At 41.3% G+C, this 19,023-nt stretch overlaps 1 protein-coding gene across 3 annotated transcripts in view; it reads right to left on the bottom strand.

Moving 5' to 3' along the window:
- Nucleotides 1-19,023, bottom strand: part of LOC124034150 (substance-P receptor-like) — a 36,826-nt gene that overhangs the window by 11,212 nt on the left and 6,591 nt on the right. For 2 of the 3 annotated variants that reach the window (XM_046346927.1, XM_046346928.1), the window contains exon 2: nt 12,501-12,695. In XM_046346927.1, coding sequence (XP_046202883.1) covers nt 12,501-12,695 — 195 coding nt within the window. Of the gene's footprint in view, nt 1-10,111; nt 10,271-12,500; nt 12,696-19,023 lie in introns of those variants that run through there. The other variant, XM_046346930.1, reaches the window with a different exon arrangement.

Below are 19,023 nucleotides of genomic sequence, written 5' to 3'. Positions count from 1 at the left end.
GGCACCTGTTTGAACTTGTTATCAGTATAAAAGACACCTGTCCACAACCTCAAACAGTTACACTCAAACTCCACTATGGCCAAGACCAAAGAGCTGTCAAAGAACACCAGAAACAAAATTGTAGACCTGCACCAGGCTGGGAAGACTGAATCTGCAATAGGTAAGCAGCTTGGTTTGAAGAAATCAACTGTGGGAGCAATTATTAGGAAATGGAAGACATACAAGACCACTGATCATTTCCCTTGATCTGGGGCTTCACGCAAGATCTCACCCCGTGGGGTCAAAATGATCACTAGAATGGTGAGCAAAGTGAGCAAAAATCCCAGAACCACACGAAGGGACCGAGTGAATGACCTGCAGAGAGCTGGGACCAAAATAACAAAGCCTACCATCAGTAACACACTACGCTCTACACTTTTGGTAAAAACTCTACTCGTCGTGTTTGGAGGACAATGAATGCTGAGTTGCATCCAAAGAACACCATACCTACTGTGAAGCATTGGGGTGGAAATATCATGCTTTGGGGCTGTTCTTCTGCAAAGGGACCAGGACGACTGATCCGTGTAAAAGAAAGAATAAATGGGGCCATGTATTGTGAGATTTTGAGTGAAAACATTGAAGATTGAAGATGAAGATGACATTGAAGATGAAACGTGGCTGGGTCTTTCAGCATGCCAATGATCCCAAACACACCGCCCGGGCAACGAAGGAGTGGCTTCGTACGAAGCATTTCAAGGTCCTGGAGTGGCCTAGCCAGTCTCCAGATCTCAACCCCATAGAAAATCTTTGGAGGGAGTTGAAAGTCAGTGTTGCCCAGCAACAGCCCCAAAACATCACTGCTCTAGAGGACATCTGCATGGAGGAATGGGCCAAAATACCAACAACAGTGAGTGAAAACCTTGTGAAGACTTACAGAAAACTTTTGACCTCTGTCATTGCCAACAAAGGGTATATAACAAAGTATTGAGATAAACTTTTGTTATTGACCAAATACCCATTTTCCACCATAATTTGCAAATAAATTCATTAAAAATCCTACAATGTGATTTTCTGGATTGTTTTGCTAATTTTGTTTGTCATAGTTGAAGTGTACCTATGATGAAAATTACAGGCCTCTATCATCTTTTTAAGTGGGAGAACATGCACAATTGGTGGCTGACTAAATACTTTTTTGCCCCACTGTATGAATGCTTCCGCTCAGTGTTTGAGATCAGTAGACACCCTTTACCATGGCACTTTGAGATTTATATTAAACTGCAAAACCCTTACGCACCACTGCACTTTGTATACCAGGGTTGGCTGGCCTTCTCTTGTCACTTGTAGACTCAGGCACTTGTATACTTTTATTTTCAAAGCCATTTTAAGTTTACTACCTTTTTATTTGGGCATTTTTATTGTTCAGAAATGTGGTGGGTACTCTCTTCGTTTGCTGGACATTATCCTGCTAACTGTTCCAAATGTCCGAACTGAATTTGGTAAAAGGGCTTTTATGTACTCTGCACCATCGTCTTGGAACGCCTCACAAAATACTTTTAAACTGGAAGAACTTGTCCCTATTGGTATTTTTAAATCACTGATGAATGGTCTTGAGACTGATTCCCTGACCTGGCAATGTTTTTAATTAGCTGTTTTTGATTTGATTTTAATTGTCACGCCCTGGTCGAAGTATTTTGTGTTTATCTTCATGTATTGGGTCAGGCCAGGGTGTGGCATGGGTTTTTGTATGTGGTGTGTATATATTGGGATTGTAGCTAGTGGGGTGATCTAGCAAAAATCTATGGCTGTCTGGAGTGGTTCTCAATCAGAGGCAGGTGTTTATCGTTGTCTCTGATTGGGAACCATATTTAGGCAGCCATATTCTTTGAGTTTGTCGTGGGTGATATATAATAATAATATAATATATGCCATTTAGCAGACGCTTTTATCCAAAGCGACTTACAGTCATGTGTGCATACATTCTACATATGGGTGGTCCCGGGGATCAAACCCACTACCCTGGCGTTACAAGCGCCATGCTCTACCAACTGAGCTACAGAAGGACCAGGATTGTCCTTAGTGTCCTTGTTCCTGTCTGTGTTAGTGTACACAAGTATAGGCTGTTTCGGTTTTCGTTACGTTTATTGTTTTTTGTAGTGTTTGTATTTAGATTCGTGTTACGTTTGTTTATTAAAACATGGATCGCAATCTACACGCTGCATTTTGGTCCGACTCTCCTTCACACCTAGAAAACCGTTACAATAATCTTGTGAATTCTATGGTTTTTACTAGATTACTTGTAGTTTTTCATGTTGTTTGTCTGTAATTTTTGTAATGACTTGGTGCTGTCTATCTTGGCCAGCACACTCTTGAAAAATATATTTTAAATCTCAATGAGCCCTTCCTGGTTAAATAAAGGTTAAATAAAAATAAAAATAAAAATAAAAACTGCCAAAATAATGGAAACACTTTACTAAATGATGAATAGAAAATATATTGAAAGCAGGTGCTTCCACAGAGGTGTGGTTCCCGAGTTAATTCAGCAATTTGATGATTTGATGAGCATGATAGCGTTGTAAACCATATGCCATGGCCGTCTCAGTCACCAGATCTCAACCCAATTTAACACTTATGGGACATAAGGATATTTGAACAAGTCATATGTGTAGATGAATAAATTGCTTTTTAATATTTTGTAAATATGAAGAAACCATGTAATTAGTCAATGTGTTAGTGAAGGCCTAAACAAACGGGTCCAATATCTAAAAAGACGCAGTACGTCGTGTAGAATATATGTGTCACAAAGGCTATAGCATGTTGCACATTTTTTGGCAAAGCTCTTCCGTCATACTTGTACAAAATGTCCGCTTCATGAAGTGGTGCCTGAGACAGCGTTTTCCACCACTATCATCAAAACACTAAATTATAGAACTTATCATGGAAGATTCCCTACAATAGAGTTTCCCAAACGTGGTGCACGTTCTTGTTTCTAGTTTAGGCCCTAGCAATACAAAGCTGATTCAAATAATCAACAAACCATCACTCATTGATTATTTCAATCAGATGTGTGGTGCTCGGGTGAAAACCAAAACGTGCACATCTTTGGGAAACACTGATCTATGCCAAGGTGCATTGAAGCTGTTCTGGGTCATGATGTCAAAAATGCCATATTAATACACTTTGTGTTGATGTTTCCTATATTTTGGATGTTACTTGTAAACAACAGGGAGCTGGAAGAAAAGAGGAGACAGGGAGGACATCAGTGAACGATGACATGGAGTCAAAAAAAAAAGGGATCAGGTAGGTTTGTGTGTTCGAATGGGATACTTATCAGTTCTTATCAGTATCTTTACGCCAGGTGCAACAGTAATAGGGTATGAATAAGGGCCTCCTTATCGAGCAAACATGTCTAATACAACTATTGTGAGAACATTTTTCTATATTTACATGGCAAAGGAACTAACTCCCCCCCATAATTAACTTTCCAATAATAAATAACAAATTAAGACAGCTCAGATTCAGTTCATATGAGTTAATGGCTTGGTTATCAGACACAGTAGCCGGTCTCTCCTCCCCAGAGACTTCCATGGAAGTCTGTGTGTGTTTTTGTGTTTTTTTTAAACAAGGAAAATTCGGACAATTATTATAATCAGATAGAACACCCAAGAGGACAGAGACACAACACCAGCCTTCAGGCCCTCATACCGGCCTACTGAGCAGAATGCAGGTGCACCAGAGGATCAAACCTGGCACACACAGTACACAAGGCATAAGAAATGAGCCCCAAGAGAGAGCAGGTGCAATTCAACCAATTGACTTGAAAGCTTATCTTTTTTTTGCATCAATGGTTTTCCTCCCCAAAAGCTCTGTTGTACCTTTTTGTTCTCTTGGGATGCATGCAGTGCTTTAGTTTTTTGGATATAAAAGGTAAGACGACTGTGGAAAGCATCTGTTTGTGTTTGCTGAGGAACCAAATATTCAAGGTATACTTCCGAATTGTGTCGGTGAAGCCGTTTATCTCCTTCCCTAGAGTCTGATAAACTCGTGGACACCATTTTCTTTGTCTCTGTGTCCAGTATGAAGGAAGTGATAGGTAGATTCGCGAATCAATGCTAACTAGCATTATCTCAATGACTGGAAGTCTACAGGAACAGCTTGCATGCTAGCTGTTCCAGTCAACAATAGTTAGCAATTGCGCTAATGCAACATAGCAACTTCCTCAGACATAAAAATGGCATCCACGAATTTATCTGACTCTGGGGAAGTAGATAAAGGGCACTGCCAACATCCTGAAATATCCCTTTAATGGCATTCACAGTCTGTTTGTTACCAGTGATTATTACAGTGAAATGTTTGGGAACTGCGTGATGGTACAGGCAGCAAATCGGTAATGGGTGGGCTCCTGTACAGACTTCCACTGACTTTTTATGTCTGAGATGTGTGAAATTAACGGTCACAGCTCCCTAATACTTGCTTTTTGTAAATAATATGATAGGAGGAGGGAAATGAATTCAATGCAAAGGAGAACACAGAGGAGCAACATCGCGAGACTGCTGGTAACACGTGTGAAACAGACCAAGCAGACCAGGGCAGGGTTTGGGGTTTGAGAAGTATATGAGAGAAGTTAAACAATCTTCCTTACTTGTTCATTTTCTTGGTTCGAGCAAATGCCTTAGCAAACAACCTTGTTAAAGAGATAAACTGATGTTAGTTGAGTCAAAAACAACTTTATATCGAAGAAGTGCCTTTGGTTTGATGGCCTGACCACACGCAGTTCGTCGCGAGACGACCGTTAGACCCGAAGATGTGTTTCTGCACATGAGCTTAGCAAGCCAATGACGCCATGACATCGCCTACAAGTGTGATTGGGGATTTCTATTGGAGAAGCCGGAGAAGCTGTTTTCTGCCTATCTTCATACTGCACTGTCTTTGGAGAACAGGTAGGCAGTACTTCCTCAGATAAAGTCTTGTTTTATAGTAAAGAGAAATATAAAAGCAACATGTAAATTGTTGGTCCCTTGTTTCATGAGCTGAAATAAAAGATCCCTGAAATTGTCCATATGCACAAAAAGCTTGTTTCGCTCAAATTCTGTGAACACATCTGTTTGCTTCCCTGTTAGTGATGAAACTGTGGGTTTGCACAACCAAATCATTTTGGCAGAAACCGTCTCAGAGAAGCTCATCTACGTGCTTGTCGTCCTCACCAGGGTCTTCACCTGACTGCAGTTCGGCGTTGTAAACAACTTCGATTTCCACTGTACAGAGCAGACAGCGTGTATGGCTTCATGTGGGCGAGCAGTTTGCTGATGTCAACATTGTGAACAGAGTGCCCCATGGTGGCGGTGGGGTTATGGTATGGGCAGGCATAAGCTACGGAGCATGAACAATTTGCATTTTATCTTTGGCAATCTGAGTGCACAGAGAGACCATGACACAATCCCGAGGCCCGTTGTCGTGCCATTCATCCGCCACCATCACCTTATGTTTCAGCATGAAAATGCACGGCCCTATGTCGCAAGGATCTGAAGACAATTCCTGGAAGTTGAAAAGGTCCTAGTTCTTCCATGGCCTGAAAACTCACCAGACATGTCACCCATTTCCCACCAATATCCAGCAACTTCACACAGCCATTAAAGAGGAGTGGAACAACATTCCACAGGCCACAGTCAACAGCCTGATCAACCTTATGCGAAGGAGACTCTATGCATGTTGCACTGATCCATAGATTAGGGCCTAATGAATTTATTCCAATTGACTGATTTTATTATATGAACTGTAGTTCAGTAAAATCTTTGAAATTGTTTCATGTTGCGTTTATATCTTTGTTCAGTGTATTTGTAACAGAGAAACCAATAACAACGGTGCCATATTTTCATCCCTCTCTCTCAACATGAAACCATTCTCAAATCGCACCCTATTCCCTATATGGTGCACTACATAGGGAATAGGGTGCCATTTGCGACGCAATCTGAGGGACTTCCAAATACGGACACATAGAAAGAATGTGTATATCAGGCCAGCTTTTCCATTCTTACCTCCCTGTGACTCTGTCAGCAAAGCATGTGTTTAATTTCCCTGACAGTTTTCAGGGTTGTTGTTGTCACTAGGATAACTATTTTCTTCAGGGGAATGTTTCAAAAAGTAGCAGGGCTTGTCAGTGTGTTGTGTTTTGGCAGGCTGAGGATCTGACTGTTTGCAGGTCCTTATCAGGGTCACTTCACTTGGAGACTGTGAGTCAGACAGCATTTTAGTATTTTGCAACACCCATCACAAGCAGCTGAGGATATCATATGTCGTCGACGCACTCATGCAGACACACTCGCCAGGCAGACCCATGCATTGACACACAGACATGCCGTAGACATACACAGAGGAAGACACACAAATGCATGCACACAAACTGGCAAACACGTACAGTTACACACATACACTATTAGAAAAAAAGGTGCTATTTACAACCTAAAAGGTTTCTTCAGCTGTCCCAATTGATCAACACTTTGAAGAACCATTTTTGGTTCCAAGTAGAACCATTTTGGTTCCAGGTAAAAGCCTTTTTGGTTCAATGTTGAACACAGGAGGTTGATGGCACCTTAATTGGGAAGGATGGACTCGTGGTAATGGTTGGAGTGAAATAAATGGAATGGTTTTAAACACATGGTTTCCATGTATTCGAAGCCATTCCATTTGCTCCATTCCAGCATTTATTATGAGCAGTCCTCCCCTCAGCAGCCTCCTTCGACATGGATCCCAAAAGGGTTCTACCTGGGTTCTACCTGGAAGTGTACAGATGTAAGATCTTTTAGCCAGTTTGCTACAGCAAGACAAATAATCCTGCAGACACAGGAAATGTGAATTATTATGTGGATTGTAATTATTGGACATCATTGTAGGGGTTGATACATATTTCACAAGGGATAATTAAGTCTGAGATTTCAAAGTGGAAATTAGAAACTTCAGAAGTTCTCCTGCAACAAGGTGATCAAATTAATATCCTACAAATGAAGATGCTTAAACACACATGCGCATACACACACACACACACACACACACACACACACACACACACACACACACACACACACACACACACACACACACACACACACACACACACACACACACACACACACACACACACACACACACACACACACACACACACGTACAGTTTGGTGGTGGAAGTTTGTAGAAAAATTCAAATTTGGTTATAAAAACTATTGTCTGTCTAAAGAACTGTCAGTACTTCCAGGAGAGCCTGTTGTGGGTATAAGGCAATTTACAAAAATCAGTGCGGCCTTGAGCAAACTTCCCCGGAATACGTAATGAGCCCGGTGGCTGCCTGCATCTTGCCTCTCCTCTCCCATCTTCTCCTCTCCTCTCCTCCTCTCATCTCATCTCCTCTCTCTCCCCCATCCTCTCTTCTCCCTTAAGCCCCCTGCCTCCTGCTCGCTGGGCTAGCAGACAAGAGAAGTGAGTGTCTGTCACCTAACTGTCACAGCACAGTAATCAATAAACATCCTGCCAAATAAAGTCACACTGGGAGGAATGATACATCAACTTTACAGTTTACAGTTACGGCACATCAAGGTCCAATAGCCCATCCAGAAAATATTCACCATGTACAGTACTTGCTGCTCATTATTTGTCTGTCTTCTCTTCCTGCCTGACGGTCCAGCCAAGCCCTAGACTGGATCTCAACGTTTGTCTGTGTTCTGTTGCGCCATGTGTGGGCCGCTGTTGCTGTTCTTTGGACATTGCTGGGAGAAGAGAATGAAGCCTGGGCGTCTGCAGAGGGAGATGAATGTAGTGGCTGAGGTAACATGACACCCTGCACAATGCTGCTGGTTTACTGGCATAGGTCAAAGACAAGCTCTTTAGGTACCCAATTTAGGGGACGGGGGGGAACAGAGAGAACGGGGTGTGCTTGCTCAGGATGGTCTGTTTGTGTCACTTTGTGTGTGTCTTTTTCTCTTTCTCTATTACTCACCATCTCTTCCTCTCTCTCTCTCTCTCTCTCTCTCTCTCTCTCTCTCTCTCTCTCTCTCTCTCTCTCTCTCTCTCTCTCTCTCTCTCTCTCTCTCTCTCTCTCTCTCTCTCTCTCTCTCTCTCTCTCTCTCTCAATATGTGTGCCTGTGTGTGTGGGGGGGGGATCACTGTGTGTCTAACTATCTGTGTATGTGTGTGTGTGTGTGTGTGTGTGTGGGAGTGGGAGGGGGTGTAGCTGTGTGTCTATCGCTCTGTATATTAGTGTGTGTATAGAAAAGGTCTGTGCACAGCTGTGTATGCGGCTGTGCTCAAACCCGCACACAGGCGTGTGTGAAGGTCCAGCGTACTTGTCTGAGTGTGTGATCATACTGTTGGAAACTGAATCTTCGGTAAGTTTGTGACATTGCTATTTATACCCTCCCCGTGGCCTTACTCCCTAATTCCTGCTCACTGAGAGGGGGCCATAGCGACGGTGGCAGAGGGGCAGCACACACACACAACCACACACTCACACCATCCCACACATTGCTTGGACTGGAGGGTCAGCCATAATCAAATGTGTCAATTACAGCAGCGGACGGGCTGGCTGAATTACAACCTCACCAAAGCTCCGCTCACTTAGCCCTCGTGTGTCAGTGATTACAGTTTCATTGTAAAAAGTAATAAGTGCCACAGCGATTCCTACATGAACATTCTAATTGCCATCGTGCTATTTATGACAAATGGTCACAATGTGGAAGGGTGGGAGCCTGGACAGCCAGACTGAATGACAATGGCATTTGGAGACAAAGAGAGCAACCCTAAAATGCTGTGGTGTTGATGTGCTGAGAGCAGAGGGGCTGCTGTTGATCAGATCAGAGCTGGAGGCTGTGCGTTTATCAGCTCACTGGATGTCGGAAGGTAACGACTGCAGTCAAACAAATACATTAAGGGCCACATGGGTGGGGAGCACTTTCCCACTGTTAAGAGTAAATGTGCCTTACGCGTGCTAGAATCATTCATTGAATCTCCAGGTCTCAGGTCTCTCTCTTTGTCACTCTCTCTCTCTCGCACTCTCTACAGTGTGGCCATCAGAGGATTTCAACCTTCAGCTGAAGCTGCCATACACCTTCATGGCTTTTACACACACACACACACACACACACACACACACACACACACACACACACACACACACACACACACACACACACACACACACACACACACACACACACACACACACACACACACACACACACACACACACACACACACACACACACACACACACACACACAGTAATACATTTTCACAGCAGTGGCGGTCGGTGACGTTTACAATTAGGGAGGAAGATTCATTTTTGTTATGAGCATGGCATTATTTCTATTACATTATATTGGATCACTGTCATTCATATTCCATTCACCCAGCTCAATGTTACATCGATGGGTTTAGGCTAGTACATGATACTCAAATGTTCCCTATACCCATCCTGAGTTGCTACAACCTAGCCTATGAATGAACGTGTACAACGTAGATGCACAGGTCGAAATAACGTTTTTAGTAATCAAGGTGACAGACAGTGACACATTCAATACCGCCTTGCACACTCTTGCCTGCATCTAGCTGATCTAGGCTTTAATTATTAGTCCAACAGTTGAAAACAAGACGTTCCATTGGACAAATTCAGGCATGTTTATCCCCGTTTTATTCCGTTTGCTTACGTTTTAGAAATGTTTTTAAACAGAATCGGCGGAATTAACACACCTCTTATCACATGCAAACACAGTTCACTTTAATAGCAGCCACATGCAAACAGCATGATAATTTTGCTCATTGTATAATTCCTTCTCGCATCTACTCGCTCTCCTCCTCTAACTTTTCCCCTTCGCTTGTGGATTTCAGTGCACAACACATCATCTGTCTGTGACCAGGCAAAAAAAAACGTTCCAAGCCAAACCTTCATTTCATAACCACTAACTGCTACACACAGCCTATATAATTGTCACCATATTAGCATATTACCATATAACGTCATTGTCAACATAACTACTAGAACTAATGCATTAGTAAACCCGCTACAATCACGCAGTACAGTCAGCAAGCAGTTTAGCAGTTATACCCGGCGGGACCCGGTGGCAATAAATTAATAAAACCAAAAGCTTACCTTGACTTGGAAGAGTTCCAGTGTTGGATAGGCATAGCCAGCTCGCTGACATAGCAACCCTCTCTGTTTGAGCCGGGTGTTTGAGTAGGCTAAACTAGCAATTTGCATACGCTAGCTTAGTGAAACTGAAAGTGAAAAAATAAATGCTACGAAATATCTCTGTCTCTCTCTTTCCCTCGCTCTCTCTCTTGCTTCTCCTTCATGTTTAAAGAAATGTAATTGTTCAAAACTATTGCCTCTCTCTCCCTGAGTCACTTACTCACCACATGTTATGCACTGCCGTGCTAGCTAGCTGTAGCTTATGCTTTCAGTACTAGATTCATTCTCTGATCATCTGATTTGATTGACAAAATGTCAGTAAATACTGCAAGCACTTGGAAAGTTGACATAATTTCTGTGTAAGTCTATGGAAGGGGGTGAGAACCATAAGTCTCCTAATTTTTCTATTGAAGTCAACGTACCCAGAGGAGGACGGAAACTAGCTGTCCTCAGGCTACACCATGGTGCTACGCTATAGAGTGCTGTTGAGGCTGCTGTAGACCTTCATTGCAAAACAGTGTGTTTTAATCAATGATATGGTGATGTAAATATATTTAGCATAGTTTTATCTAATAAGGATAACTTTTAATATTTCACTATTTTCATTTGTATGAAATTCACTGAGTAGGATGGGCCTCCCCTTCCTATTCTGAGGAGACTCCACTGCTTCACAGCTTTTAGTTTGCCGTACATTATGGGGTGAAGAGAACCAAGGAGAGCGTTGGGAAGCGGTCCCGGTGACAGACTTGCTATTCTATTCCCCACAGTGCAAATCAAATACAGCATACAATTATAGGTGTGAAGTGCTAATATTATAGGTGTGAAGTGCTAACATGAACTCCTTATATATATATAAAGCACTTCATGCCTATAATTGTATTGTCCATTGAAAAAGGGAAAGGGGATACCGAGTGAGTACAACTGAACGCATTCAACCGAAATGTGTCTTCCTCATTGAACCCAACCCTCTGAATCGGGGTATGACAACCGTAATCTTTTCGTTCTATTTTGGTAACGTAAGGAAGGAAGCAATGTAGAGGAAAGGTTGGGCAGAATATCACTCAGTCAGACACGTGTCGAATGGTGTCACTTTCCTGCTTCATGTTCAACTGTGAAGCACAGCAAAACAGTGTGAAAGATGAGAGTTGAGAGCGATGAGAGTTGAGAGCGGGGCAAATGGAAGAATGAATGCGAGAGGCTCAGATCCAATGATTCAGCAATAACATCTAAACTGCCAAAGCCCCCTACAATACAAATAATAATCTGTTCAATATCTGGCTACCCATATTCACCTGATACTGCAGCTCAGAATGTGTCTACTGGCTTCGCAATCACACCAACAAATAATATTCTGTTCCCTTCCAACAATGTTTTGTTAAGGTTAGACACAGGGTATGTAGTCTGCATGCACTCTCAGTCGAGTCTGCATCTCAAATGGCACCCTCATTCCCTTTATGGTGCACGACTTTCGACCAGAGCTATATGGGCCTTAGTCAAAGGTAGTGGACTATAAAGGGAAAAGGGTGCCATTTGGGATGTTCTCTCAGTCCTTTCAGTTTGTTTATTGCTTTCGATGGATGGAGCTAAGAGGATAATATGAAATCTGCCCTGTGTTTGGACAGCTAGAAGATAATGGAATTGGGCTTTTTATGTTTAACCCAAGCTGCTCTTGAGTGGAGACACAATTTGAGGAATTTGGAATCGATAGTGAAGGCAAATAAAATATTTGATCTGTTAGGCAACAGAATAGTAAACAGCAGAATGTCTTGGCCTATCTTTTATATGCTCTGCTGAAGACATGAAGAAGTCGACACAGGGGGGCCTTAACTCTCCGCTGCGTTTGATAACAGTCATCATTAGCACTGTATTTAAAACAGAGTCAAACTGCTGCTTTAATAAGCAGTGCGGGAATGGTAAACGTTACATCGGCTTTAATAAATAGTGAGAGAAGAGTAAACTGTATAGTCATGTCTTCTACTGTTTACATCTGAAGTGATATTTTCCCTGCACAGGTGTACTTGATAAAAAGCTTTTGGTGTTTTTTTGTTCTTTCATCGAGAAACAGAAAAGAAACAAAGCATTTTTGTTCCATGCTGCTTTTATTTACTGGCTAGTGTATACCAACGACCCTCATGCATTTGTTCTCCATTCAAAGTAATCAGGAGTGTTTAGTTTAGTGATTAGTGGAAATGCCCACGCACACGCACACAAACACTCTCTCTCTCTCTCTCTCTCTCTCTCTCTCTCTCTCTCTCTCTCTCTCTCTCTCTCTCTCTCTCTCTCTCTCTCTCTCTCTCTCTCTCTCTTTTTCTCTCTCTCACACATACACACATTTATAAAGGAAACTCACATAATTCTGTAGTCGAAGCCAGAGTATTCGGGCCACTCGATGTAGCAGATGATTCGTCCAGGCAGCTCTTCTGTCACTGAGTAGTGGTACTGAGGGAAGGCCAGGAGCAGAGCCAGTACCCAGATCACTCCCACGATCACTTTGGTCTCTGTGGACGACATACGCTGCTGCAAGGGGTGGATGATGGCCATGTACCTAGGAAAAGAGGAGAGAAAGGAGGGTCAAACACATGTTCAGGAAGATACAAGGTGAAGATCTACACACATATACACACACAGTGGTGTAAAGTACTTCTTTAAAAATACCTTAAAGTACTATTTAAGCATTTTCTTTGTGGTATCTGTACTTTACATTACTATTTATATTTTTGAAATCTTTTACCTTCACTTCACTAGATTTCTAAAGAAAATTATGTACTTTTTACTCCATACAATTTCCCTGACACCCAAAAGTACAAGTTAAAATTTTAATGCTTTAGCAGTACAGGAAAAAGGTCCATTTCACACACTTATCAAGAGAACGCCCCTGGTCATCCCTACTGCCTCTGATCTGGTGGACTGAATAAACATAAATGCTTCCTTTGTAAATGATGTCTGTGCTGGAGTTGCCCCTGGCTGTCAAAAAAAGTTATAAAAAAGGAAATTGTGCCATCTGGCTTGTTAAATATTAGCAATTGTCACACCCTGACCATAGTTTGCTTTGTATGTTTCTATGTTTTGTTTGGTCAGGGTGTGATCTGAGTGGGCATTCTATGTTGTGTGTCTAGTTTGTCTGTTTCTGTGTTTGGCCTGATATGGTTCTCAATCAGAGGCAGGCGTTAGTCATTGTCTCTGATTGGGAACCATATTTAGGTAGCCTGTTTGGTGTTGGGGTGTGTGGGTGATTGTTCCTGTCTTTGTGTTTGTTACACCAGATAGGGCTGTGGTTGGTGTTGCATGGTTCTTGTTTTTGTATATTGTTCTATTTTCATCTTTATTAAATATGTATCTAAATAACCACGCTGCGTTTTGGTCCGCCTCTCCTTCAACAGAAGAATCCTGTGACAGCAATTTGATGTATAGTTTTAATTTGTACTTTTACTCAAGTATGACAATTGAATACTTTTTCCACCACTGTACTTTTAGACTTTTACCCTAGTACTATTTTACTGGGTTACTTGAACTTTTACTTGAGTCATTTTAGATTAAGGTATCTTTACTATTACTCAATTATGACAATTTAGTATTTTTTCCACCTCTACACACACACACACACACACACACACACACACACACACACACACACACACACACACACACACACAAATTGATCAAACTAAAACAAATGTTTTATTCTTCCCCTCTGAGCATCAGGGTCTATATCAATGTGCATGTTGCAATCCTCCCCTGTCTCGATTTAGTTTGAGTAATAGACTGTATGCCTTTGAAAGAGTAAAAGCTTATCCTCATCTTCTTAGAATTAAGGGTGACTCGAGGAACCCTGGAGATTCTCAAGAAACACTGGAGTTCGACAAGGAACCATTGCAGTCAATGGGTTTATATTTGAAACGTTGGTTAATTAAGGGGTTATTTGAGGAACCTTCAATGTAGCAAGAGTTTTTTGAGCACTTTGAATGTATTTTTCCATTGAAATGTGTTATGCTGCCAGACTCAGAAGATGGAAAATATGTGGTCTTCGGGATGGCTTTAGGGGATAGCTTGCAACTTGTAAACAATGACCCATTCCTATGAGTACTATTGTAACACTAATGTCAAATAATACATTATATACTGTAATACAGTTGAAGTCAGAACTTTACATGCACCTAAGCCAAATACATTTAAACTCAGTTTCACAATTCCTGACATTTAATCCTAGTAAATGTTCCCTGTCTTAGGTCAGTTAAGATCACCATTTTATTTTAAGAATGTGAAATGTCAGAATAATAGTAGAGAGAATTATTTATTTTCAGCTTTTATTTCTTGCATCACATTCCCAGTGGGTCAGAGGTTTACATTCACTCAATTGCTATTTGGTAGCATTGCCTTTAAATTGTTTAACTTGGGTCAAACGTTTCAGGTAGACTTCCACAAGCTTCCCACAAAAGTTGGGTGAATTTTGGCCCATTCCTCATGACAGAGCTGGTGTAACTGAGTCAGGTTTGTAGGCCTCCTTGCTCGCACATGCTTTTTCAGTTCTGCCCACACATTTTCTATAGGATTTAGGTTAGGGCTTTGTGACGGCCACTCCAATACCTTGACTTTGTTGTCCTTAAGCCATTTTGCCACAACTTTGGAAGTATGCTTGGGGTCATTGTCCATTTGGAAGACCCATTTGCGATCAAGCTTTAACTTCCTGACTGATGTCTTGAGATGTTACTTCAATATATCCACATAATTTGCCTTCCTCAATATGCCATATATTTTGTGAAGTGCACCAGTCCCTCCTGCAGCAAAGCAGCCCCACAACATGATGCTGCCACCTCCATGCTTCACGGTTGGGATGGCTTGCAAACCTCTCCATTTTTCCTCCAAACATAACGATGGTCATTATGGCCAAACAGTTCCATTTTTGTTTCATCAGACCAGAGGACATTTCTCCAAAAGGTACGATCTTTGTCCCCATGTGCAGTGGCAAACAGTACAGTCTGGCTTTTTTTAATGGCGGTTTTGGAGCAGTGGCTTCTTCCTTGCTGTGCGGCCTTTAAGGTTATGTCAATATAGGACTCGCTTTGCTGTGGATATAGATACTTTGTACCTGTTTCCTCCAGCATCTTCACAAGGTCCATTGCCATTGTTCTGGGATTGATTGGCACTTTTCGCACCAAAGTACATTCAGCTCTAGGAGACAACGTATCTCCTTCCTGAGCGGTATGACGGGTGCGTGGTCCAATGGTGTTTATACTTGCGTACTATTGCTTGTAAAGATGAATGTGGTGCCTTCAGGCGTTATGGAGGTCTACATTTTTTTCTGAGGTCAAGCAGAGGCACTGAGTTTGAAGGTATGCCTTGAAATACATCCACGGGAACACCTCCAATTGACTCAACTTATGTCAATTAGCCTATCAGAGGCTACTAAAGCCATGACATAATTATCTGGAATTTTCCAAGCTGTTTAAAGGCACAGTGAACTTAGTGTATGTAAACTTCTGACCCACTGGAATTGTGATACAGTGAATTATAAGTGAAATAATCTGTCTGTAAACAATTGTTGTAAAAATGACTCGTGTCACGCACAAAGTTGATGTCCTAACCGACTTGACAAAACTATAGCTTGTTAACAAGACATTTGTGGAGTGGTTGAAAAACAGGTTTTAATGACTCCAACTAAGTGTATGTAAACTTTATTCATATGAATAATCAGAATGATAGAATTGTCCATGTGGTCTATGTTAAAGGGCACTTAATTTAATATAACAGGCTTTTAAAATTCAATATTTGTCCACAATTTCTTCCAGGGGTTGGAACTGAATTATTTTCCATGTTTCATTCTGAACAGAACCATTATTTTTTTCATTCCGTTCCACTGTTCCGACCAAAACAATAACATTCGGAAGTGGTTCAAACAATACCTTTTTAAACCTCTGAAATATATATATTTTTTACATTTAGCTCGAAATGAACTTACTTCACAAATCAGTGCGGATAGAGCAGCTTGCTGTGGAGCGGGTAAGCGATTGAATCTGTATAAGAAAGTCGATAACTGCATGGTTTAATCATAATGAAAGACAAAACAAACACTGTGCTGCCAGTCAGTGTAGGGCGTGAGATGTATCTGACATTTTGAGGGTGAGAGAGAACGAGAGAGGATGGAGGAAGTTTACCTTGAAGTGCTGGGGCATTTTGTTGTGACATGCATTATCTGAATTAGGCCCATAGAATTATACATACGGAGGAGCGGCTTCTATGGAGGAACTTTTAATGTCTTTGAACTTCTGAGTCGGTTTAATGTTGGACCAGAGCAAATGACAAGCTTGTGTGTGCAGAGCAACACTAGAATTAAAAACGTCTTACATTTTTGTAGTTAATAAATCCAATGTGAAATCCTATCCTTAACTAGCATTTAAAAAAGTAAATCCATTCTTCTCTATGTAGCCCTTTCCTGCAGTCAAATGACCTAGTGGCTTCATGGATGGGATGTTATTCATATGTTTCATAATTTCATAATTAATCAACGTTATATTATTTGTTATATTTGAGCTTTCTTTAATGTATATAAAGTGTAATATTGGGATGCAAACTCAAAATGCAATACATTTCAATTATATATTTGACATGGTACAGGTTTCGTCTTTTTTTAAGCCCATAAGCATCTGTGTGAGGTGTATACTTTTGTTTCAAAGTAGATTAGTTTAAGACTACCAAGAAACACTCTGTGTGATCCTGATTTAGCCCATTGCAGTAAAAGGTCTCTCCCTAATTTCTGAATTATGCTTGTAACATAGTCAGTAGTCTACAGTATCCTATGCTTCAGAAGGGAGGGGCAGGCAGTCTACACACACAAACAGGCAGACGCTGGAATAAGTTTCTAAGTGACACAGTGAGGGCTTGTATGGGTGCTTTGTTGTGATTTTTGTGGGACTGGAAAAAAATGCCTTGAGCGTAAAATAATGTTATTAACCAGTTCCCATGCTTTTAAAATAACGTTCTGTTCCAGAACACTATGGATCACTTTCGTTTTCAATTCGGGTTCTGTTCCTCAAATAATTTCGTTATTTTCCCGTTTTCGATTCTGTTCCCTGAACCGGTCGCAACCTTTTTATTTCTACTTCAAATATCAAAGGCACATATTTAGTGGAATAACCCTTTAGTCCTAGTCCCAAATTACATCCTATTCCCTATATAGGACCAGTGACTGTTCAAAAGTAGTGCACTATATGGCATAGGTTGCAATTTGGCATGCAACCCCAAGCAAGTCCCATTCCATCAATAGACTACTGACCTAACGATATCTAACACTGTGACAGGATCGTGTCAAGCAGCACTTGAGAGTTCAATGTCTTTAACTTTCAGATTTAATCAACATCTTAATACACCTAATAGCCCCATTTAGTCTTCTATTTGGACATTCTCCCAATAATCTTTAATTTCAAACGTTCTCTGTAGTCTAACACAACTATCTTTCACATCTTGACAATCTGCTATACCTGGCTCTTTCCATGAGCACACAGCTCTTGCAATCTCCTATCTTGTTTCAAGTGATACTCACAATGCTGCTTTTCCATGGTATGGGTTTAGTTTAGCTGTGTTTCTGACAACACTCTTTGAAAAGCATATAGAGGCCTGGCTTACAGGGCTAGTGTGGGTTAGCTGCTGGTGACTGATGCCAGCTTCTTTTCTGTTCACCACCTGCATACAAATGCATAGATTTACATACTGTATGTTCACATGAACACACAGCAAACACACAACCCCTGTATTTCTCTTTATTTTGTATAAACTTACAACAACAGCATGGAATCACGGTTTTGGGAATCCTTTTGTCATTTTTTAAAACTAGAAATTCAGTCTGTTTTCTGGATCTACTGTTTGCCCGGAGTGTCGGCGGCATCCCTCTTTGTCTCACTTTCTTTCAAACCTGTTTTACACCTCACTTACTTTCTCGGTTTTCAACCTGGCTTTGTTGCGAATGTCTCTGGGCAATAGCAGACCCCACTGGAAGATGGTATAAATCAGGTACGGCAAACTGGGGCCCGCGGCCCCTCTTAAACCCCCCCCAAAAAAAACTCAGTCGGAGTCTCATTTTACTGTTGCGAGTTAGAATAGTTGAATACACAAGGTGCAATTTCAAAATTTGGTTTTGCATAAGCAGTTTTTCTTTTGTCATGTCAGTCGCTGATAGTCACTCAATTAGCCCATGTCAGCTAACATTTTTTAGGTTGGTAAATTAGTCAAGCCAGCTATCTAAACTCATAGTAATAATTTTCGAATTACCGCCCAGGGGCCCCCAATTGATTTTGTTAGTCACTCTCACTCAGATATAATATGAAAGACTGCAAACATGTCTCTCCACCCTGTGGCAAAATGTATAGAATTGCAACAGTGGCCCCTCATAATGAGTTCAGATTTTGTGGCCCACACCCCCATGACAGTTGCCTGTCCCTGGTATAAATGAATGAGAGAGGCACAGGTCTAATGATCCAGCAATGACATCTAAACCACCAAAGCCACTTAATACATAAGGAATAATCCAATAAAGACAACAGGCAGATGCTCTGTCCGGCTGCTCTCTCGCTCTATAAGTCTTTAAGGTGCCAACACAATATTTAACCTTCCATTTACATTTACATTTAAGTCATTTAGCAGACGCTCTCGTGCAGTGTTTTTTCTGTTTTGAATTGTTTTGGTTTGAAGGCTGAAATTTGATCAGGAATCTATTTCCCAGCTCATTGTACTCTCAGGGGGGTACTGTTGTTTTGCTGAAGATTACATAAAATCCCCATCAACAGTTGGGAGGAAATGAGCCCGGTGGCAGACCTGGCTTGAAATACTATTTGAAATCTTGAGTGTTTGAAATACGTTGAGTGTTTGTTGTTGCCTGTCTG

This window comes from Oncorhynchus gorbuscha, linkage group LG04 (assembly GCF_021184085.1).
Source record: "Oncorhynchus gorbuscha isolate QuinsamMale2020 ecotype Even-year linkage group LG04, OgorEven_v1.0, whole genome shotgun sequence".
Classification (NCBI taxonomy): Eukaryota; Metazoa; Chordata; class Actinopteri; order Salmoniformes; family Salmonidae; genus Oncorhynchus; species Oncorhynchus gorbuscha.
The sequence above is the reverse complement of the archived record's forward strand: the minus strand, read 5'-3'. Positions and strand labels throughout refer to the sequence as shown.